This window comes from Brachionichthys hirsutus, unplaced genomic scaffold (genome assembly GCF_040956055.1).
Source record: "Brachionichthys hirsutus isolate HB-005 unplaced genomic scaffold, CSIRO-AGI_Bhir_v1 contig_424, whole genome shotgun sequence".
Classification (NCBI taxonomy): domain Eukaryota; kingdom Metazoa; phylum Chordata; class Actinopteri; order Lophiiformes; family Brachionichthyidae; genus Brachionichthys; species Brachionichthys hirsutus.
The window spans coordinates 329045-345892 of record NW_027180347.1 but is presented as its reverse complement, the minus strand read 5'-3'; the positions used below and the strand labels follow the sequence as shown (position 1 = coordinate 345892).

General features: G+C 42.9%; 1 protein-coding gene across 1 annotated transcript in view; it reads left to right on the top strand.

Moving 5' to 3' along the window:
* The first annotated feature begins 2467 nt into the window (after positions 1-2467).
* Positions 2468-16848, top strand: part of LOC137913832 (potassium voltage-gated channel subfamily B member 2-like) — a 58606-nt gene continuing 44225 nt past the window's right edge. The window contains exon 1 of the mRNA XM_068757466.1: positions 2468-3052. Coding sequence (XP_068613567.1) covers positions 2468-3052 — 585 coding nt within the window. The remainder of the gene's footprint in view (positions 3053-16848) is intronic.

The following is a 16848-nucleotide window of genomic DNA, read 5'->3' as shown; positions in this document are numbered from 1 at the left end:
TTTCACACAGCTAATGTCAAACACTATTAACCTTCAAGCAACGGCGCTCACACAGTTAAAACAAAGCATACCATACCTGCCGTGCACACAGAGGCTACATGCTTGATCAATGCAGCATTATTGATCACTTACCACAGGAAGGAAGGAACATGGCAAGGTAATCAATAATGAGTAGGCAGTTTATAATCACATTTCTGTATAAATGCGTGGCTAAGGGGAATGTTGGACTGACATATAATGAACTTTATTCACATGAAGTAAGCGTGAGGGACGGAGAAATTAAGTATGAGAAAGAGGAGACGCTGCATATAAGGGATACATAATGTAATATTTCACTTATTTAAAGCCAGGGTTTGGGCAAATCAATACATATTGATCACTGATAGATAAGTTGGTTTTCTTGATTGTTAGAAGTGAGGTGTGTCTGTCTGAATTGGACCACTGCTTCCCTGATGAATGCGCTCACAAGTACGAGCAGAAAGATCAGGACCATCATGGGTCAAATAGAGCTCCATTTATTGATTGAAATGCTTTGTGTTGCATTTATAATCGTAATCAAAATACAAATGTCATGGTGATTTCATTGAAAGGCGATTTGTGCACCAAATGTCATTTCCTCCCAGCACTCCAACATTAGCCTTCCATGGCCGATGATGTGATTTCTGAGACATGATGGTCTCTGTGTTTGAGTCTGTGTTCTGTAATAGAGACTAAAATAAAGAGGAAATAACAATGAGAAAAATAATCATCTCCACTTAACTCTCTTCCCACATTTCCCCGGAATGGAACGCGCTCTTTTCATTGTGTTCCAGAATATAATGTTCCACCAGTTGTAGTGATGTTTTCACCTCTGTGATGCGGCGCAGCCCGTGCGCACCCCTCAACTCCTCCTCGTGTACTAGTGTGCAGCGGGACACTGCAGTTCGCTTATCCCGTGCCTTCCCGTTGCCTTTTACGCGCCACGGCGTCTGCCGCACAGCCACCCAGTGAGTTCCGTCTTCCACGCGCGCTGAAAGCTTTGGGATAACGGCAGGACTTTTCTTTCACCTTATTGTTCCCGATGGCGAAACCGTGGTTCCGTTTCGGTGATTAAATTTCAGAGGAAGATATTCGCGCTTTGTTTCTCATCCCTCTCTTCTTGCACTCGTTTTCATTAAAATGCGGGACGCGCGTTGGTTGCGCGGCGCCTGCGGAGTGCTGGCTTCGGTCGTGGCCGCTTGACTGAAGGGAGATCCCCGGCTCGCTTCTCATCTTGTACTCCATGATTAGGAAACAAGCGGACTTTGGATGCAAAAGGTGGTTCATCTCGACAAGGTGAGGGAGACTGTTTATCTGCCACTTTTATTTTTATTTTTTTCCCCCCAAACCCAGACACTTTAAACAGTTAACAACACAAGCCGTGCTTTGAAAGAGGAATGTACGTTAAAGGTGTTGGATGATGAGACACACACAGAACATAAAATGCAACATAGTTTAACCAGGTAGGTTCTGGAGGATTTTCAGACTGCACAACAAGTCAAGACATTATTTATTAGTGACATGTTTGATTGCATTTGTATATTATAAGCCTTGCTTCTTGGCAGATGCTTTGGTACAAATGATGTAAAAAATAAAAATAATCATCAGACTGACTGTTGCATCCAGGAACATTCTCTTATCTCTCATTCTGGGTGGTTCAATTCCCTCTGACCTGTTTAATTAATAACTACAGACTGCAATTTATAACTTTTTTTTTTGCACAATTTCCTGTACTGAGCCAAAATGTAAGGGCCATTTTACTGCTCTGTTTAATAAATCCAGTGTCTCTTGTCATCTCCAAAGTCTGAATAGGTGAGGAATGGCCAAAACGTGGCGAGGATACAAATGTTGGAAAATGAGAAATTAAATAAGACTCCTGACATTTCTGGCACGCATGCCTCCTCTAAAAAAATGTTTGAAGCGCGACAGTGGATTTGATGGCTTCTTTCAGCTAATTTGTTTCCCGAGTCCAATTTGGATGGATGGGCAGCAGATAGTTTTGCTCCAGAAGGAGTTCCTCTCGATACAGCCATAACAGTGCATGAGTGGAGTGCAAAACTAAAGCAGCCATATTGACTGTTAAAACAAAATCATTGATTCTTTCTAACACCTTTTGTGAAATGTGATGAAAGCGATCAATAACACTGCACAACTCTGGCTATTTCTGACTGCAAATTAAGTAACAGCTGAGCTGGTGCTTTTATATGTTCATAGCACAGAGCATTTAATCCCTGTTGAATGTTGCAATTCATCCAAATCTTCCATACTGGACTGATGAACTTATGTGCAGCCAATCACTTCATCGCCTTACAAACTGTCTGTTTTGTTTTTTCAGCCATGGAGGCACATCCCAGAAGAGGATCCGACATAATTTTACACATTTAAACTTTTAATTAAATATTTTTTTGCCTTGTAACATCTTCCCCAATAAGTCTCTTTTTCCATCACCATGGCTGAGAAGCTTGGACCAGCAGGGCTCAAGCCCACCAACATCAGAACCACTCCATCCCTGCCTCCAGAACCCATCGACATCATCCGCAACAAAGCCCGCTCCCGCAGAGTCCGCCTTAACGTCGGAGGTCTAAACCACGAGGTCTTGTGGCGGACTCTGGACCGGCTACCCAGAACCCGGCTTGGCAGGCTTCGAGACTGCAACACCCATGAGTCGTTGATGGAAATCTGTGATGATTACAGCCTCAATGAAAATGAGTACTTCTTCGACCGGCACCCTGGGGCCTTCACCTCCATTCTGAACTTTTACCGCACTGGCAAGCTGCACATGATGGAGGAGATGTGCGCTCTTTCATTTGGCCAAGAGCTAGACTACTGGGGGATTGACGAGATCTATCTGGAGTCCTGTTGCCAGGCCCGTTACCACCAGAAAAAGGAGCAGATGAACGAGGAGCTGCGGAGGGAGGCAGAGACGATGAGGGACAGGGAGGGAGAGGGAGAGTTTGATAACACCTGCTGTCCAGAGAAGAGGAAGAAGCTGTGGGATCTTTTGGAGAAGCCCGGCTCCTCGGTGGCTGCCAAGGTAAGGAACGTAAACTGGAAATGTCCCCACACCTCCCCCGTCTCACATTTCTTGATTACATTCAGCGCCAAATGCTTTGCTGGGATCATGGCACGTTAACAGCAGACTTTTTAAAGTCCTACCACCACCTGAGCAGGTCTGCGCTGTCCCGTCATCTGTCATCAGGCGCTTTATTGTGCCATCTGTCAGCTACCCATCTTTGTACATAGCAACTGTTGTTAGTGATGAATTTAAATATAGAAAAAAACATTTGGTTGACAATTTGTGCGGATGCAATGGAAGAGAAAGGCACATGAGAGGTGGAAGTGATGTACCAGCGGACGGCATGGCGATGTAAAACATACACTTGTGGCACTGATAAATAAAGGGTTTCCTTTCACAAACTGATCGGTATCTGTCAGCTTCTCATGTTGTTTCCTGTGCGAGGATAAACTATGACATTGTAGACCAAATCCCTCAGTGACGTGCGGCATGGCGCTTCTCCTAGAGGGAGCGGCGCAAGTCTCTTTTTACCGGCCTATTGTGTGTCAGTCCTCCTCATTGATTGGATGCTCTGCTTTGAATTTGACAGAGCGACTGCAGAATTTGTTGCAGCCGTGTCTATTCTTACTGCCCATTTACTATATTTATCTCGAGCACATTGATCTGATTACAAGCACATGTTTAGAAAACTGCTGTGTCAGTCACATGCAGGCTTTCTTTTGCGCTTGATAAAAAAAATTGGGATGTATAGCAACATCAATGTTGTGCCTGGTATGGCACCTCAGCTCCACCTCCTCGTCATCCAGTTCCCATGCTGGCTTTGTCCTTATAGGTCAACTTTGATGAAATCCAATCCCTGTAGTAATTTACCTTTAGTATCCAGTGTCCTGATCTAATCACTGGAGAGTGCAGGGTAGGACTGGTTGGCATTATATTCTATGTTAGACGATCATAATCAGGGTGCATGACTAAGTCCCCCTATATCAGCCGCCGCCCCATTGATGAACTATTGCAGCTTCTATCCTTGAATCAAACAATATAGCCCTTTGGCTGAGACAGTTTGGAAATCATTATGGATTCAATTTCACAGCCCGAGTGCCTTGTATAAAAATTCAAAACTCAGCATTCATCTTAGAAAATGGCAAAAATATTGAAATTGCATAAAATACAAATGGGGTCCAGTTCTTACATATTGCATTCCTTCGTGACTTGTTTTTCCTGAAGGGGCTTCTTCATCAGCGGCTGACAGTCAGCTTAATAATTGTATTCAGCCCTCACTGAAGTTAGCAGTATATCACAAGAATCAATTATCAGGAGATTGCCAATATCTAATTTAAGGCAAACTCGGGTGACAGAAGCAGGGTAATTTGATACGCTCCGTGACATTTAAAGTGATTTACCTCCACAGTGCAGTCCCTGTTCTGCACACGCACACACACACACACACACACACACACACACACATCTCTTAGTAATGCTGACCGCTTCACTTTCATGCAGGGGGAAGCCTGTGAAACCTTAAAGGGGAATCCCACCTTAGTCCAGGTTGTATTGACATTCCGCTAAGTGCTCCGTGAAGAGAATTTGAATGTGACCCTTAAAGCTCAGCCCTCTGATTGCACTAAGGCTGTCCACAACTGATAATACATTAGGAAATAAACTCCTGCTTTACTGTCAGATGGCAGCTCCCTGAAGTTGGGGAAGCCAAGTAACGCGGCAAGAATCGTCAAGCGAGAACCCTTGAAATCGCTTGACCAAAGGAAGCACCGTTACCAGGCTGGTACACATCTGTGTGCTTTTATTCAAACATACCTGGGCTCTTTGTCAAATGCAATCACAAGGTCTATTTCTAGTGTGTACGTTCTGTCGCCCTCTCTGTCTCCTTTCCTTTCACTCTTTTCCTCTTTCCTAGACTGCCCTAATCAGATATTAGAGTCCTATGTGCTGCTTTATGACACCTATGGTCCTCTGCCCTTAAATAAAGGTCAAGCATGAGAGGGCTGACCTTTTTAGCGGGGTCACTGAAGTTAGGATTAAACCGCAGTGCTGCAGTGCACGGCCTCTTTGGAGGAGAAAAAAGGAAACTACTGGTTGAAAAAGCAGTCAAGGTTTTTTATTCAGAGAAATCCACACGTGATGGAAAAGGAGGGTGTGGCAGAAAATATACTGTTGGTGCAGAAAGGCTGAGCGAGGGTAATGCAAGAGATTCAGTCATGTAGAATACGCCTCAGGATGCTGAGCTGGATCTTTTCAAATCCTTCCCCAATGAATAATGAATGCAATGGTCAAAACAGAGAGGCCACGGGCTAATGCAGTGGCTTTTCTGTGGTACTGTGATGTTTGGTTGAGTGGACAGAGGAGGAATGGGCAGGGAGCTACTGCATCTTGTGTCTGGTTGTTATCTGGTGCTTGGATTATCCCAGGTGAACATCCAAGGGACAAATCAAGATGTTTGTGCAACAAGATCTTGCAATGTCTTTGATGTTTATGTGCATCTGCAGGAGATTGCACCTGAGGACTCATTCGAAGAATTTCCGCCACATTATTGAAAGTATATTTTTATTAAGCAACACAAAATAGAATAATTCTCAATTTTCCTTGAATGCCTCCATAGTTTACAGCCACTTATATAATATTACAGTGGCAATCATGAAAACTGTCTGATGGATGTCATTGTTTTCATGCTGTAGGCGATCATTTCTGTTAATCCAGTAGAACGTGTCATCCTTGATATTGGACCAGAGGGATTTGTGCTGCTCTGACCCTCTTTTGTTTACAATGACTCATGCGCGTTTTGCTGTGCAACAAATACAGTTAGCACAAGACTCATTGAGCGGAAACCACATCCCAACTGTTGAATTCCTGCAAGGGGTCTGAATCACATTACGTTTTGTTTTTGTATTTTATTGTGTAAATGCATTACCGTGGCCGAGCATTATTCCTCTCCTGCTGCATATTACTTGCAAATACAGTTTTGTCACCTGCCTATGCTTTTACACTGGAAGTGTCTTCTGTCAGCATGACAGGGAATGTGATTTATTTATTTATTTATGTATTATTTATTTAGCTCAGATAAGCGTAATGATTGTTTGTAACCTAATAAATATTAATGTCTCAAACACTCTGATCCAGACAATTTGTGATTTGGCGACAGCTTATTTATTAACATATGAGTCTCTGCATCTGGTGTCATCAACTGAGGTTATCAGGTGCCACATGGATCCCCATCATGCTCACCTTTGAAATATGCATAGTTCTGTTTGTGAGAGTGGCCTCTTCTTAGTCAGTGTTAGAGCAAAGCTTTTCAGAATTTTAGTGGTGTTAGGTGAAATATTAAAGCCGCAGTACACCCATCAGTCAGGAATCGTTCCCCTGTTATGGTTTTTAGTCCATTCAATTTGAGAAGCCTTGGAAAATAATGGTCAGGGTTTTAGAGCATAAAGAGACCAATGTTTCGACTCGTCAGACATTTCAAATTGCATTTTCTATCCCCTCCTCCTCGCACATCAGCCATGTTCTATGTTCAAAGTTAGTCATCCACTGTTGCTGTAATGACATAACGTTCCTCGTGTCTGAATGCTTTCATATTTATTGCTCATATTCCACAAGAGACAGTCAAGTCTGCTCTTCACCGTCTGCTTTTGCTGATGAATCGCAATTGGCCTCAAATTGCAACCATAAACCAACAAACCACTCAAAAAATAAGATATAGAAAAGGAAAGGGAAAGGAATGACATCGTAAGGGCAGCAGTGAGGTGACCAGTCTATGCACGCAGAATGCAGGGAATTAGTTCACCAGTGGGATGTATGCTGTATGTACAGAAGAACTGTCAGAATAAGAAATCTAAAAATTGAGGCCAAAAATGAATGCCAGGCGGAGGAGGCAAGGAATCTGTCAAAACAGTAGATATGGATGAACGCTTTGGAGCAATCGCTGGGGAGATTCCTCTATTGAGGGCACACTCTGATATTCCACTGGACAGTGACCAGTAAGCAGATCCAAATTTTGCATCCTCAGAGGGAATTTATGTTAGTTGATTGCTTCATTTCATTAAATATAATGCATAAAATAATTTTTTGATGTCTATATAGCCCACCATGTGGTCTTTTTAATTCTAAGGTCCATCCGCTCAGATTAGTTAGAATTGACTGGATGGTTTAATTTCACAGTTTTGGGGTTGGTAATGAGCTAAAACCACCATATATTAGTGTAGAAACAGGGGAGAATTTCATAATATGTCTCCTTTAAACTTAAAGAGAGAAAGAAAGTTACAAATGGTGTTCTTGTTTTTTCTGCCTTGAGCATATGGAACAATCAATAGTGAACTCCTTCGAAGTTAAAGTGAAATAGTTGCAACATCTCATCAAGAAAAACAACAAACCATCACCCTCCTGTGTTTGTGTGTGTGTGCTTGCTGCAGCCATATCTGGTATCACTTATGTTAAGTTAAGAAAATATGTAGATTTCATGGACCACTGTATTTTTCTTTTAAATTGTCTTTTCCATAATTGCATCATTATTCATATTTCACCCCACAGAAAGCAAGTTTCCTCGTTGTGCCTACAGGCTTACGTGTGGTCCAGGGCGCTCTTAAAATTTGATCTTATGTAAGAACATGTGGGAAGAGCACGAGTATTGATGTGCTGCAACTCCAGCAGCGTGTTGTTCCGTATTGTGGCAGACAGCCTTTTACTTTCCATCCGTCCAGTTCCTTCCAGGCTTTTACAGCACCGAAGCAAGCATATGGACGTTTCCGTGTTCTTATAATGGGAGAATTAAGTTGAGATGAGGTGAAGTAGGGAGAAAAATGAGGGAGAGACCCGACTAAATGATCTCTGTTGCATTTATATTGTATCAGCCTGTCTGTAAGAGGCAGAGAAGCTGACCTGGGGAATTGGTTTCATACTACGTTATCTTATTTGGCTTTAAGGAAAGTTATCATGAAGTAGGTGAGGATGTTTCTTTCTTTTAAGACAGAGCTCACCTTTTTCCTCATCTGCATCTTCCTATTCGGTAGCTACATAAGCGTTCCACCGGGCCTCTAATCAGTACAGCCTAGCTTTTCGGCGCTCGCACCTAAATCCTCTTTACCCTGCAAACATAATCAAATAATGGTGAAGCTTCTAGATTATCGCTGGCGTGAGTCTTCATAGTCCCTGCATGAATTAAACCTAATCCCTCTATCAACCATTGCCTTCATATAAATTACATTAGTTACTCAAGGAATATCTGAAATTGAAGTGGGTTTTCTGATGATTTGGATCAGACCATAAATGGTAATTATACAATATTCGCGTTAAAAGAGAAGGTGAAGCAATATGGATATCTCTTTTGACAGCCACAGTCCAGGTTCTGCAGCACCACGGACAGAAGGACGTGCACACCGAGACGCAAAGAGGGACAAACAGACGGAGAGAGAGGAATTAGTGACATATCTTTTTTTAAATGTGACTCACCAGAAGGAGAGGGAGACCTGCTCAGTGTGACATAGGAGGTTACGTCAGCAGTCTTGGCCTATGACAGCTTCCCGATATGGATTAACTATGAGCTTTGTTAAAAAGATAGAGCGTCATCAGCTGCAGAGAGCAGCAAATCTTTTAACGCTTTAGCATGGCCGCTTGTCCACAATCTGGCTGGAGACGTGACATTCAGCCTGTGGGTCATATGCTCATTCAGCAGGTTGTACCACTTCATTGTACATATTTACATTTTGTTACATTTATGGGTAATGAGTCCTGCCATTGGCGGGTCCAGTAAATACTTCCTAAAGTCTAAGTTAAACTGCTGTTCCTTGTCTGTATGAAGAACAAGTACAGTATCCAGATGACGTTTCAGTCTCTCCAGAGGATAAATGCTTTCATTTCACCAGCTGGCCTTTTGGTATCGTTGGATGCTCTGATTAAAGCTGAAAGCCAAAACTCAGTCTCTTATAGGGTGTAACAAGACTAGGCCATGACACTAAAGGCATCTGAGTAGCCATTTGATCCATTGGTAATTGAAAATGATTAATTATTTAAGAAAGCATTATTTTATTAGCCTACGTTTCTTGTTACACACTGTCTATGATGCAAGTTCAACCTGCAAAAAAGTCCATAGGATGCAAAATGGCATCGAGCCCCAAGTCTGAGCACCGTCAAAGAGAGACATAACTCCCACTGACAGCTGGGAGTGGCCGTGGACCAGCAGTGAGCGAAGAATGCTACTGGTAAGAGGCAAATGTGCCCCCCTCCTCTTATTTTTAATGCCTTTCTCATCTCCACCCTGTCTTCATGCCTCCACCTGTGCTTCTCAGGAAGGTTAGTTTGCCTTGTCTCTGCAGAAGACATCAGCGATTGGGGTAAATGTAGGGGCAGAGCAGTCATCGTTCTATGAACATCAGGTTTCTATTATGGGCTTCACTAAGCACCTTTAGCCCATGAACGAATGCACACATCGTGGAGACGACAAGTACAACACGCAGACCGATATTTCTGAATGCGGAAACACACATCAGCAAATACTGCTGAGCCAGCGTTCTGGGGATGCCGCAAAACAGGAATGCAATTGTCGCGCTCACTCGCCCTTTGCCGTCTCTCTTTAAATATCCATCACCTGCTCTCTGTTCTGTGTTTACCCCCCCTGGACTGCTTTTATAACCTCCATTGACGCTTGATTTTTTTAATTACAGCATCCTGCAACCCCCTTGTTTCCTCTTATAAGGCAGATTCCCTCACCCTTTCACTCCCCCCGCTCTGTTTTTGCGACCCCCCCCTCCACGTCGTTGTCTTTATTTACGAGCCGCTGAAAGCTGAATAGTGATCCTGTGCATGGCTCCATCTTGGAAGCAGTGATGTGAGAGGGCATCGGTATTCAAGCAGTGCGTTTATGATTTAGTGCCACTGGTCTGAGAGGTACTTCCTCAGGTGTTTCCACTTCCTTTGCGGCTTCCAGGGATGTGGCTGAGACATCATTGTTGGATTTAAATACAAAACCTGTGTAGGTTTTTTTATGCAAACAATCCAGACATGTTGAGAAATGACTGATGGTTACATGAGTCAATTGATTCATATTGAGAATCTGTACAAATAAAAGGGATATTCTCTGAGTCCGTGCAGTCTCCACTGACCAATAACATCCCTCCACAGCGCTCTTGAAAGAGAAAAAAAGGAATGTGTAATCAACTTCTTTTTTTATTTCTTCTAATATGCTGTGTTTGCGTAGTTTCCATGGTGACTGTGGTGTGCCATGGTGACTTATCGACACCCAGGGAGCAATTCATCCCTATGCAGGCTGTGTGAGAGGCAGAGCAGCTGGTACCTCACCCTCCACGACCAGCCCCGAATGCAAATGTCAGGGAAATGCAAGTGCTGCACCGTTCAGGTCTAACTGCCTGGAATAACCCCTCAGATTGAAGGCTTTCCCACAATGGTGATTTGATTTTTTTTTAACCTTATCAAGTGTTTTCTGTTTCTTTTGTTTTTCTGTCATGTCTGTAGATAGTTGTCGACAGCACATGAACATTGTGTTCAAATGTGTTCACGCAGTCATAATCAGTGGAGATGCTGCTGTACTACCACCTTTGATCTGCTGTCCTCGGTTTAAGGGTAAGAAGAAGCAAACCAGTTGGGTTTATGCTTTCGTGAAAGATGGAAAAGAGGAGAATCGTGTCTCCGTCTTTCTCACTGCCCGACACTTCAGGCCTTCAGGTCTCTGAAGCTTTGGTGGCGGGACCAAACAAGATTAATTAAGAACCTCAGCTCAATCGCAGATAGCGCAGATCAGTAGCAGGTTTTAAAAGGGCTGAAGCCAGTTGTTAGCCTTTGCCTAATGAAAGCCCGGTGAGGAAGCAACAGCTATTTTAGCATTTCTTCACTTTTTGCTCGAATCAACACCTCCTCCTCTTCCTCCCTACTCTTTAGTTTTCCTATTTTGGCTCTTCTAATGGACTGACTGCATTTTCAACGGCGTCTTCCCCTCTTTCTCACTTTCCTCATGTCATCAAGCTGTTGTCGTCAACGTGGGCTGCGCTGCCAGCTGTTTGCCGTCTCCCTGCATGCCAGAAAGTGACAGAAGAGATGATATTATTATATATCCTCTTTTTATTGGGTGTGGGGGCTGGGGGGGGCTCCTGCATCATCTTCAGCAGTTCCTCAGTGCTGACCACAGTAACTCTTAAGAAACCTTGAATGTACCTTGTATTTCAGACACGTCTCACAAGCTGCATTCTTATTTTCGGTCATACATGTTTAAGCACAATGCTGCAATTCCTCTCTGTGGTCGAAGATATTTCTGCTTGGTTCAAGAGCGTCTTCACTGATATCCAGAGGACAGATATGTTTGTATGTTAGGTGTTCCCACTCCAGATGGGAATACTTTAGTAACGGATGATTATCCTAATATTCCCAGGATCACGCATCAATAATTGGGCTGATTCCAAGACTTGATTTGGTGTCTGCTAAACTAATGGCACTCCCCTCAGTGCCAGCTGTAGTTGTGTTGACAGCCTGATATTTGTAATTTATCATAATTTCAATAATAAACATTATGCATACATCATTACCATTCAGCTGTGCTTTGGTCACGGAAGCACAGATGTACATTTGTATAACTTGACATTTATGGAAAATTTAATTGTAGCTTTACGATTCCTTTAATAATTTCAAGGAGAAACATTCTACAAAAAACAAAACTCAGTAAAAAAAACAAAAACGTTATCTGTGATCCAAAGGTCACAGCCTTAATCCCATGATCATCTAGTGTGTAAGCAGTAGGTGGAAAACAATTATATTCATCCCTTTCTTCCTATGCCATTCAGTATTCAGCCGAGACGTTCGTAAAATCAATAAATCAGTCAGACACATCAGTAAAAATCTCAACTACAAATGCCTGTCTGCCTGTCAAGTCAGGCAAGGTGACAAGAGGCAAAGTCCCATAGCTCGCTAGTGTGATTTTAATCAGCTTACTGTCATTGGAGGGAGGGACCTGTCTGACTGCAGGACATGCAGGGATGAAGACACACTCAGACCATGTGACCCGTGTCAGAGGCAGGAAGCCAAAGTATGCGCCGATCAGCTTCTGCACTCTCGTCAAATATTGCTGATGTGTGTGTGCAAATAGAAAAGCGATATATATACTTCTTCTCCGGCCTTTATCTCATCCGAGTCTCATCTTGCCGTTCGCAATTGGGCCCAAATTGATTATTTCCTCTTCAGTCAGATCTCTTCCTTCTTTCCAAACTCCTATCTATTTATTTTCATTTGTTATTTATGCTGACATGTGAATACTCACAAGACGTCTCAGTCCTGCATGCGCTCGAACTTCCTGTACTGGCCCCGATCTCTGGCCTTGACTCAAATAAAGATTTTTCAAGTGTTTTGCAATAAATCCACCTTAAGTATCATGACAATATCCAAGGGCCATCTTGTACACTAAAGCATCCGTATCGTTTTTTTTTTTTTTGCCTCCTGTTCCAAGGTAATGAATAAGGTGTCTGAAAGCGAATACCAGGACTAATCCTGATGGATGACTGTTGATAAAAGGCAAAAAGCACCGACCTTTGTCACTTCTCCAATGTTGTCATTCTTGCCTTTTACAAGAGCGTGTTTTCAACCACTATGCACGATTCACGCTTATATCACTTTAAAACTGCATTAATGTTGACATAGAAGTACCAACAATGCAGTTGATAAACTTGTAGCATTTAACCATATAGCTACAAGGTAATCCGGATTATAATGTGTTGCATTAATCTGCCAAGGCAGTGATTCATCCACCCTCTGTTATTACTTCAATATGTATTTATTGCCTTTCTTCACATGGCACAGTGGATGAATGCATGGCGTTTAATCTTTGTTGGAGTCAGCAGGAGGATTTGCTTCGGTGATCTTTTGGCTGTGTTTGTATATCTCAGAAAGCATTTTAATCTAATCAAGTAACATCAAGAGCGCGTACATACAATAGATATACAGACGCCAAGGAGTGACGAAGGTTCAGACAAGAAAGCTGAAGCAAGCAAGAATTTTAAAAAGCAGAAATCAATTTTCTTCACTTGAAGAATCACCTTCACACCCCAAATTGTTTTTTTTTTTAATGGTGCAGCAGAAGGACGTGTTCATTTGAGAGATCTGGCATTAAAACTATTGTTTATTTTGTCTCAGTCCTCCGGTCGAGAGCTGTTCCATATCTGTGGCTTTACCACCAGATGTGCAGGCTCTCAGCTGATGGACCTCCTCAGAGCCGGAGGAATGTGTCTGGAGTAGCCGCTCACACTTTGGCAGTGAAAAGTTGTGACAGAGGAATGGTGTGTATGTTAAATAGTTTGGAAGTTTGCTAAATATTCATTTTAAGATGTTTAACATTTTTTCTATATTTGAAAGGGCCGCTGATTTAATCATGTTGGTGTAATTTGTCTTACTTAACGCGAGAAAATTCCACAAATTACTCTTCCCTAATTGAAAGCTCGAGTCTGTCTTCTTGCTAGGATTAAGTCTGCAGGGGAGAGGTATAAATCCAGCCTGCTGTCTGTCCGACAGACGGGCCGACACCCCCCCCCCAACCTGATGTGCTGCTGTCCTAATCCTTCTGATGACACTACATAGTCCAGAGGACAGACTTTAACGGCCCTGTTAAAGTGCATGTGACGTCCCGGCTGCTTGTCATTGCAACACTTGCATGCACATGGGAATGGCGAACCAATTAGTTCTGCTGTTATAGTACGTCAGATTAAGGCTAAATAGGGCCAAAGGCAGGCTCATTAAAATGGATGTCTGTTCAGCTTGTTTCATAGAAGGTCAAGCCGCAGCTTAATCGGGTGGAGTTATTAAAAGGGTGGACACATGCAGTTCAGACCGAAATGCATTCTCAAAAGTAAATACATTATGATGGGCTTCGATGAAGATACTTGGATGCATTTACTAAGGTGGAAAGCTAAGGATACAATATAAAAAAGTTAAGAAGTAAAGTTAATCAGATGGTATATACAAGCCGTCCACTGTGTATGCACCCTGCATGTTACATTGGTGCACACTGCCAACATGTCTGTGCGGTTCACGGGTTAGTGTGCATGACTGTCGGTATGCAAACGCAGCACACTTGAGCCAGCCATATAGAACATTGCATGGACAGCATCATGCAAAGACAATTGCAGTTCAGATGCTCTGCAGCCAACTAGGAGCTCCATTTTCAAGACTACATTAGATACGCTCTCAATATAAGATAAATTCATTCATTCATGTGATTAATTAGAAATGAGTCCGGAGTGAGAGAATATTTCTAGTCTAATGATGAAATTTGCAGACTGCAGATATTTGCCTTGTGCTCTGTGAAAGCACTCATTTGATCTGGAAGCTCTCGCAAAAGAGGACACAGTGAAGGAGATGTATTTTGACATGAAATATTGATAGCCAGGTTCTTTACTTGACTTGCAACGGAGTGCTCACAGGCAGAAATGGGAGATTTGGAATGTGAACGATAGAGCAAGGGCTGGGAAATACCGTAGGCAGAAAGAGAGAGAGGGAGAGAGAGGTGAGCTACAGTTAATCAAAGTAACAGACTGCAGCACTTTGAGTCATGGCAGCATGAAGGAGTGCCGTAGACACAGCTTCAGTTAGATGGAGTTTAGGTTAAGGTTGCGACCGTGACGAGAGCATGACTCCAATCCGGAATATTTTTCCTGGCAGCTTCTTGACTGTGCTCCTCACTGCTCTCCCGAAACCACTCAGTGCGCAGAAGCCTGAGCATGGAAGAAAAACACACTAGTGAGGCACAATCAATAGTCTCTAAATAATTTCCAAACTCCATTTATTGGATGTTTGGTTCAATCCAAGAGTTCCATCAATCTTGCTGCCAAATAAAATAATGTTGTCGTTGCCAGATTTAGCCAGCCTCTCTCGCCATCCCTCTCCGTCTTTGCCACTGCAGATGGAGGTAAATGTTTCATGTGTGCACAGCCTGCTCCTCTATGTGTACCGCATTTTGCAAAGCATATGTTTGCACAGTAGCAGAACAGTAGGTCTGTGCCTGTGCGGATGCACAGTCATGTCTCTCTGTGCCTTTACCTCAGCGATCCTCTGCCTCGTGGTCGCTCTTATTTTGAAGCTCGAATCCCTTTTCACATAAAAATGGATATGAGACACATTTGCATTTGGCTGACTAAGCTGAAACATAGGGCCATAAAATAGAGCAGTACAAACCGAGGCTCAGAGCAATGTCAAGGATTTAGATGCATTTGGGATTGAGACACTTGATCTGTCTGCAAATGGCGATGACGTAATACAAGGGCACATCCGTTCTTCAAATTCCATTTTAATTCCTCTCATCAATTTCTTTATTTCTTTTCAACCTGCCTCTCCATTTGTTTTTCCTCTTCTTGGTCTTCCCTTGGTGTCATTTCTTTTTCCCTTCCCTCTCTTTGGTTGGACTCACTCCCCAGAATACTCTCCTCCTCTACCCTTCAGAATAAAATACTCTGTATTTTACTTATCCTTCATGGAAGACACTGCATGTAACACTTTAGCATCATTAACAGCATATTACACTTGTTCTTAGAGCTCATTAATATTTCACACAGTAAATGATAATTTTTCTCCACAAAGTCAGACCAGATTTGTGGTGTGCAATTGCATATCCTCCGTCCCAGAATGAACTCTGAATGGTGGCCAGTGGCCCATGTGGCAGAGGTGCAGGTCACACCACCTAATCTCATGCCTCTGCATAAGGCAATTTAGTCAAATTAGCAAGTGAACCATGCGTGCAGCAGTGCTAATCCGGCATGAACGTAGAATGAGCTATTTAAAGTTGACTTTCCACTGCAAAGATTCCAATTTAGCGCTTGTGTGTGGAAACAGCTTTATCATCCTGATGCCTTAATCCTTCCTTTGTTTAGTCATGGAAGAGATAGAGATGGAGAAGATGTTTTTGGATTTTGGATCTGTGTGAGTGTGCATTAGAAAGTTATGGGCTTGGTAGGAAACTAGAATGTGAAATTTGTCTGGGGTCAAAGTTGAAACGGCTTTAATGAGGGTTCATTGTAAGGTGTTGAAATACAACTCACTCCAACACAACTGTTTCTAAGAGACGAAGTAACCCAGTAAAAATGATGCTTACTTCATTCCAAAATACACTCTCAGACAACCAGTATACAGGATGTTTATGAAACTCTGTCTTTGAGAGCAGGGAGTGCAGTTTTCCTCAGAGCGCCATCCTCCCAGTGCCACTGATTAGCATTCAATCACGTCTGCACATTTTATTTGACTATGATATGATGATGATTGTGCCTCCATGCAGGTGGCTGCATTATTGTTATATTTATTCCAGGAGAGGAAAGGGGAGTTTGCAGCGAAAGTAATGAAGTGTGGCCCAGGAAACAAAGTGTAAATGTGTTAATGTATGATATCAAATAGGAGAGGTGTAGAGGAAAAAGATGAGAGGAAGCAGCGGAAAGTGAGATGAGAGATGTGGGATGAGGGTGGAGGGACTAATGTGTCCATCAAGGGGTGAGGCTGGACAGAAATGCTTCAGCACGGAGAGCTAAATTGACTCCATTACAGGAGCAGTGCACCGGAAAGCATCAGTGACATCACCCACCCGGCCCAGACAGGCGGTTACAACTCTGAGGGAATGATGGGAGTAGCTCGTCCACAGGATGTGGCATCTACCGTGGCTTAGGCGTGTTTGCAGCTGCTTTAACAGGCAAATCAGCGATAACATGTCAGGTGTAAGAAAACGTAGCGAGAATCTTTTTGCTTGCTTGAGAGCCAAGAGAAACGGGAAGGAGCAAATACAACAAATCAATGAAGTCTAAAGAATACTTCATCCACATGTATATTTACACATG